We start from the raw sequence: 8,022 nt of genomic DNA, 5'->3' as shown, positions 1-8,022 counted from the left end.
CAGAAGGCAATTTGGTCAGGACGCAGTCCTTAAAATCCGTATCTGAAAAATACATTGTGGATAAAGGAACTCCGGGGGCTTTGGATAAAAAAGAAGGAGAACAAGCTAAAGCGTTATTTGAGAAGGTGAAGAAATTCCGTCTCCATGTTGAGGAAGGTGACATACTATATGCTATGTATGTTCGCCAAACAGTGCTGAAAGTGATCAAGTTTCTCATTATTATTGCATATAACAGTGCACTTGTTTCAAAAGTTCAGTTTACAGTGGATTGCAATGTTGATATTCAAGACATGACAGGATATAAGCACTTTTCTTGCAATCATACAATGGCACATCTTTTTTCTAAACTCTCATTCTGCTACTTATGTTTTGTAAGTATTTATGGACTGACGTGCCTTTATACGTTGTACTGGCTCTTTTACCGCTCTCTGAAAGAATATTCGTTTGAGTACGTCCGGCAAGAGACTGGAATTGATGATATCCCAGATGTCAAGAATGACTTTGCTTTTATGCTCCACATGATAGATCAGTATGATCCTCTTTACTCGAAGAGATTTGCTGTATTTCTTTCAGAGGTCAGTGAAAACAAACTGAAGCAGCTGAATTTAAACAATGAATGGACTGCCGATAAACTCCGGCAAAGATTGCAAATGAATGCCAATAACCGTTTGGAATTGCAACTGTTTATGCTGTCTGGACTTCCTGATACAGTCTTCGAAATTACAGAGCTTCAATCCTTGAAACTTGAAATTATTAATAATGTCATGATACCGGCTACCATTGTGCAACTTGACAATCTCCAAGAGCTTTCCCTATACCAATGTTCTGCAAAGATCCACAGTGCAGCCTTGGCATTTCTAAAAGAAAACCTGAAAGTCTTGAATGTCAAGTTTGATGACTTCAGAGAACTTCCACCTTGGATGTACGGGCTCAGAAATTTAGAAGAATTAAACTTAATTGGTTCTTTATGCCACGACATTTCTAAAAATATAACTTTGGAGTCTTTTCGAGAGTTGAAGAACCTTAAAGTTCTGCTCATTAAAAGCAACCTGTCCAAAGTCCCACAGTCAGTAGTTGATGTTTCAAGTCACCTTCAAAAAATGTGCATTCATAATGATGGCACTAAACTAGTAATGCTCAACAACCTGAAAAAAATGGTCAACTTGACCGAATTAGAGTTGTTGCACTGTGATATGGAACGCATTCCTCATGCTGTTTTCAGCCTTAACGCTCTTCAGGAGCTGGATCTTAAGGAAAACAATCTGAAATCTATAGAGGAAATTGTTAGCTTTCAACACCTTAGAAAACTTACAATCCTTAAGTTATGGCACAACAGTATAACCTACATCCCTGAGCACATAAAGAAGCTCACCAGTCTAGAACGGCTTTCTTTTAGTCACAACAAGATAGAGGTTCTCCCATCCCACCTTTTCCTATGCAACAAAATTAGATATTTAGACTTATCTAACAATGACATACGATTCATCCCCCCTGAAATTGGGGTTCTACAAAGTTTACAGTATTTCTCCATTTCTTGCAACAAAATAGAGAGTGTGCCAGATGAGTTATACTTTTGCAAAAAAATCAAGACACTGAAGATTGGGAAAAACAACTTGTCTATTCTTTCACCTAAAATTGGAAATCTAGTGTTGCTATCCTACTTGGACATTAAAGGAAATCACCTGGAGTTTCTTCCCCATGAACTTGGTGACTGCAGAGCTCTTAAAAAGAGTGGACTTGTGGTTGAAGACATCTTATTCGAAACTCTGCCTTTGGATGTTAGAGAACAGATGAAGGCTGAATAATATTCTCAGCACTCCGTGCAAACTTTCTGCCAAATGCCTTGTACATAACTAATATGCCTTCAAGTCTTTATCTTATTTTGATGTATTTTGACATTTTATATATGGATCATTTTGGAATATATGTATTACATGTAAACATTTATATTTATATAAGCTTTCTTCTACCCCACCCACTTCCATGTTTACATTTCTTTTTTAAATTTCAGCCTTATATTGTATGTCTCTACTTTTTACTCTGTTTTGTTGAGATGAAATTGCTGACATCTGCCTTAAAAAAAATGCCCTAGCTCAAACGAAGATAATCATCTTTAAAAATAAATAATTTAGGTAACATATTTAAGTAGAATAATATATGGTTGCTGTAGCAACTGGGATTCTTTCTATTCTGCTTTTCAAAAATCATCTAAATGCTTTAAAACTGAAAAAAAAAGTGTTCTTTATCTTGTTTTATTTCCTCGTTGCGGGTAATGGCTTTTGCAAGTCAGATTGCCCTGTCCTTAGGACTTCTTTATATCAAAACAGCAACCAATCATTGATAAAAGAGACGTCTTTGCTGGTGACTGTTCTGTGCTCCTCAAACTTATGCTGCTATTGCTGGCAATACAACTTGTTCTTTAGAAGACTGAATTAAAATCGCACTTTAGCTAGGATTCAGTTTTATTTAAATTTCTTTTGAGTCTCTTGACTCCATCTTTAGTATTCTTAGTTATAATCAGAACATGAGTCTGGAGATTATGTTCTGACACTATGAATCTCTTTTTTTTCATCTCTCCTTTTGTATGTTATCTCTGATTCCTAAATCTACATTAGTAAGTCTTTGCAAATTGCAACCAGATACAATTTTGCACGAAGTAGTTTCTATCATGAATCTTTCTTTCATGAATACCTTCATAATTATCTACAAAGAGAGGGAAGGATCAAATTTATGCTGTTTTAATAATAAGGGATTTCTCCTTCGTCCTGGTTTCCCACAAAGAATTATAGGAATTTAATGAGTGGGAGGGTTAAAAATTCTATTAATTATTTCCTCTGATTCTCACACTGTTAAGAAAGTACAGCATCTTGGATTCCTATGAAGTGACAAATGTGTGGTTTTGAAATATTTTGGACTTGGTTTTCCATGAAAATGTAGCATGCAAATCAATTATGATAGTAAACAGTCAAGAAATAACGAAGTTCTAGTTTAAAAAAAAAAAAAACAACCTCATGCTTGGTTGCAGAGAAATAATTCAGTTCAGAAGGATTTATTTCCAGTATGTTACAAAGAAAATGTAAACAGAGCTCTATACTGTAGAGAATATTCCAGAAAGATGTCTACGTGTGGAAGAAGTCTTCCCTGAATGTAGTCATTACAGATGTAATTTGCACTTGAACATCTATCATCAAATGCTGGGTGGATTATTATCCGAGGTATGCAAGGTGTTCACAACTAATTGCTTGTGTGCAGTCAAGCATCATAGTGAGTCTTTAGTATATTGTAATGGGAAAGAAGAATAGACTCAGATTTATATAGCTTGATCTCCTTTTCCATCATAGCCAAAAAGTTGTAAAAAAAAAAGCCTGACACATAAAAAAAAACCCAGCTAGAGGCTTTGGGCAGGGCACAAATAGATATCCTGGGTGGGTAGGAATGGAGGTCCAGGGTGAGGCACAGATTTAGGCCCTGACTGTTATACAAATAGAGGCCATGTGCAGGAGATGAATGGAGATTGTGGCATGTGAAGAAGCCCCGACTGAACTGGCACAAAATAACTCTCAGCCAATGTAGAAGTGGGGCATGGTGCAGTAGGCAGGGCTGCGTGATAGAAAAGCTGGTGGCAGCAGATGAGGTTATAAAAATGAGGTCCCAAATTTTGTTCCCTTGAGGGAACTACAACAGTTGAAAGTTTTGAGAAAAGGTCACAAATTGTTTAGAGCCGTTGTAACTTCAAATGGTTACTGAACAAATGAATATTAAGTATAGCTAAACTAAGTTAAACTGGAGTAGACTTGATTCTACCTGCTTTGTCGTATCCCGTGAAGCCAATGACAAGGTTTCTGCTCCCACTATTTAACAAGCACCTTCACAAGGAATCTGACTTGAAAACAATACACTCAAGTGTTTGCCGAGTGTCTAGATTTGTCTTTCTTGGTAGATTAACCAAACTAAGCATCTGGTCTAAGACAAAAAATGAAATCTTCATAAAACTAGTTACTTAGTAAAAAAAAAACAGCTTCCACATTATACGTGTTACAATCTCATGTGCTCTTTTTCTTAAAAGGCGGAGGCCTCCAGGATCAGACCTGTCAACACCCATGTTCTTTTCCTAGGGCAGGAGTCCCCAAACTTGGCAACTTTTAAGACTTGTGGACTTCAACTCCCAGAATTCTCCAGCCAGCTATCCACAAGTCTTAAAGTTGCCAAGTTTGAAGACCTCTGTCCTAGGGTGATATTCAGTATACTCACCACCAGAGCAGGAGAACAGAAGGCCCTTCCATCGTTGTTCCCCTTCAATTGGTACTCAAGGCACATTGCTGATTTATTTTCTAATTTATTTGACCCCCCCTTATTGGTACCACTTGATTGTCAGTTCCATCAATTGTCTTAAAAAAAATACACACTGATACATTCCAACTTCGTTGATTATGTATTTATGTTTCTTTGGCATGGCTCAATTCTGCACATGTTGGAATCGGAACCACTGAATTATTCAAGCCTTCTTTGGGGTTCTTTAGGGTTACATCGCTCCGTTCAGAGATGATCTCATCATTGTAAAACAGAAACAACCTCCACCAACCGAAACTCTTAATCTTTCAGCAACAGTCTTGAAGAGGTTTTTCCTCCATTCAGAAGACTTGTCTATATTACAAGCAGTTCTCAGTTTTATAGTGGCTTAACTGCCATGAACTTTGAGAAATGATGTTTGCTAGAGACTCTGAAATGCAATTCTGTTAGAACTACAATTAATAGCCTAGAGCCTAGGTTATGCAGTATTTCCTAGTGTTTTTGTATGAAGCTGGGAATCCCAGGCCTTGACGCTATTAAACAATAAACTTCTACTTAATGGAAAGCTACATTATTGTTAAAGCAAATCCTTATGCTAAGATGGGAAATGCAGACCGAAATGCAGACCCTGCCAACTGCATCTCACACTCTTGATTTGTCTCTCATCTTCATTCTTTCCTTAAAAGTATAAACAAGTCAAGGGTTGAAGTGAAACATCCCAAGCTAAAAGAGTCTTACAAGCAGTCCATTTTCTAAATTCCTGAGATTTTTCCAGGACACGAAGAGGAGAAATGTTCTTTTCAGAGTCTTAAATCTATTCTATAAACCAAAGTGCTGATAATAAACAAACTATTTTAAGTTGTCAGTACAACTGGTGACTTCCTGTAGAGATCTATTGTAGAACTGAAGTCTTGTCTTACACTCAAGAGCAGAACTGATACAGCCTAACCTTATAATCCGGTGAAGGTCTACTTTTGCTGCAAGGGCATACTACAAGGGGTGGTTTATCACCTATATGTGGAGGGTGCTATTTCTGTAATTGCACAAGACATAACATCTGCTGAAAGGATGTCGTATGCACTATTCCTATCCAGAGTAATAAGATGAAAGGGCACACATATATCTACGCATATCCGTAATTGCAATTTCTTTCATGCTTACAATATTATATATTACTGATCAGAGATTGTAAACTTTGGGCATTTATGCTGGGATATGTTTTCTATACAGGCAGTCCTTGATTTACAACAATTCATTTAGTGACCAAAGTTACCATGGCACTGAAAATAGTGGCTGTTTTCCCCATTTATGACCGTTGCAGCATCTCCATGGTCAAGGGATCAACTTTTAGATGCTTGGCAACTGACTCATATTTATGACATCTGCAGTGCCCCAGGGTTATGTGATCACCTTCTGCGACCTTCTGACAAGCAAAGTCAATGGGGAAGCCAGATTCACTTAACAACTGTTTTACTAATTTAAAACCTGCAGTGATTCACTTAACAACTGTGGCAAGAGAGATGTAAAATGGGGCAAAACTCAAGTGTCTCACTTAACAACAGAAATTTTGGGCTCAATTGTGGTTGTAAGTTGAGGACTACCAGTATTTGCAGGGTGAGAGCCAGAAGAAGTTTGTGTCTTATGATTCATTGTGCATATAGAATATACTGTATACCAGGGGAAGGTTGTTGCTGGCGTTATTGCCGGTTTGCTGTGTGTGTGTGTGTGTGCACAGTTGCCTATAAGACCTTTAAGGTCCCTTCCAACTCTGCTATTGTATTAAATTGTTCTGCACATGCGCAGAACATTTAAAAAATGACAAAAAAACATGCAGGCAATGGCATGGGGAACCAGGGAACCGGTTCAGGGGCGTGGCAAGCCTGCCATCCCTACCCAGTCACAGTTTCCACAACCGGTTCCCCCAAATCGGTGAGAACCGATAGCAACCCATCTCTTTACATGAATTGCCCATAAGATCTACTTTCCTCAGAGAAATACTTCAAAAAGGCTGCAGGATCTTGGCTGCTTTCTCTGGAGAAATCTCACAATCTCCGTAAGGGTTCCTTCAAAACAAGTAATCAAAGGAGCGCATGCTTGTTTAAAACAATCCTCTTGATGTATTTAAAGCCTTTGTCATTTCTAAAACTATTGCATATTGCAAGCAATTTTTTTAAAATTCAAATAGCAAGTGCCTTTAAGGTTTTTTTTAAAAAAAATCTGTAATATTTTAAATGTATAATTTTTAACAGTGATGCGTAATATTCATGAAATAAGCTTAAGGAAATTGACTACTGAGCTTCAGTTTAGAATTATTTTTGTGCAAAGTCATATTATCTAAATATACTTTAAAAAAAACACGCTTGCTCAAAAGTGGTAACTTTTCCAAATGCTACCCATGTCAGCAAATGATATCAATGAAGAAGTCACTATCATATTACATATATCTGCATATAATCAACTATTTAAACAATACAGCAAATTATGTCCATTTAGTCTGAATCAGTTTTTCTTCCTATTATTCAGCAGTATTAGAATTGGTTCAACATGATAGTAATTATGCTATGTCTTACCTTAATGCATAGGAACACAATCTGGAATTCATTACTGGTGGTCAGGATGTTGTCAGTCCTATCAGATTCTTCCTTTTTCTCCATCCTAATTAAATATAACTGCAATTTTTATAACAAGAGTTCCATATTATGAGAATAAATAATGAGATCTAACTGAAATAGAATAGAAAGATAATGCAAAGATATTAAGGTATAATTGAGTAGTAACATGATGCCACTGGTATCTTATCTTCTGAAAGGTGGAGAAAAACTTTCCTAACTTAGTACCTTCCAAACCTGTTTCCTTACAGCTCTTGTCAATCCCAACTGTTGTTTGCTTCTTCTTCTCAATAGTCTTGACAATTTGAAGCCTCCACCATCCACCATCCACCGTTGTGGTGGAATCTAATTTGAGTATCTGTAGTCATCTTAACTATTTTATGATTTCCACTATGCAGACAGACAACATGCGTGACTTCAGAGTCAAATCAAAATTGTCCACTTGCTCTTTGATTAAGATTGCAATTTGGGCTGTCTTGAGTGCTTCATAAATATATTACTCTACTGGAGATTTCAAAATTTGTATCTGTTATAAAATTAGGTCCTTTTTTTATTTTCATAAAATAATAACTCCATAATTAAGAGTTCCCTTAATTGAGATGTTAGGTAAATGATGTTAGGTAAATGTAAGAATGGCTTTTGGGTGGCTAATACGTGATCGCTGTCATAGCTGTTATTTGAAAATTGCCAATGGACCATTCTTAAGCAAATGCAACCATTATTTTCTTTTGAACTCTGCTTTCTGTATTTTTAATACAGAGCTAAATCCAGTTCAAATGCAGCAAAAGTGTTATAGAATGGTAGTTTCCACCAGATAATATAATGCTGTAAAGATTTGATAATTGAATAGTGCGGAAGAATTGTCTTTTAATGGAATTAGGCCAATCTGGAACAGAATAGAATTAAGACTAGGGAGGGAAAACTGAATAAAATTGGTTCTGTTAAATATGAAGCTTTAGAGCATTTATCACTGTATTTCTTCTCTGATGTCATTTTTTTCCTATTGAAAGTATTGACTGATTGCATGTCAGTACTGTATTTCCCTGAAAATAAGACAGGGTCTTATTTTCTTTTGACCCCCGAAATAAGCGCTTGGCCTTATTTTCCGGGAAGTCTTATTATT

General features: G+C 36.6%; 1 protein-coding gene across 1 annotated transcript in view; it reads left to right on the top strand.

Annotated features, from left to right (window-relative positions):
- The window catches only part of LRRC8C (leucine rich repeat containing 8 VRAC subunit C), a 37,954-nt gene extending 32,397 nt beyond the window's left edge, over positions 1 to 5,557 (top strand). Inside the window, exon 3 of the mRNA XM_032219015.1 lies at positions 1 to 5,557. This exon is cut by the window's left edge and continues 463 nt beyond it. Within this exon, the coding sequence (XP_032074906.1) occupies positions 1 to 1,805 (1,805 nt within the window). The 3' untranslated portion in view covers positions 1,806 to 5,557.
- Positions 5,558 to 8,022: the final 2,465 nt, after the last annotated feature.

The sequence above is a fragment of the Thamnophis elegans genome, chromosome 5 (assembly GCF_009769535.1).
Source record: "Thamnophis elegans isolate rThaEle1 chromosome 5, rThaEle1.pri, whole genome shotgun sequence".
In the NCBI taxonomy this organism is placed as follows: domain Eukaryota; kingdom Metazoa; phylum Chordata; class Lepidosauria; order Squamata; family Colubridae; genus Thamnophis; species Thamnophis elegans.
The sequence above is the reverse complement of the archived record's forward strand: the minus strand, read 5'-3'. Positions and strand labels throughout refer to the sequence as shown.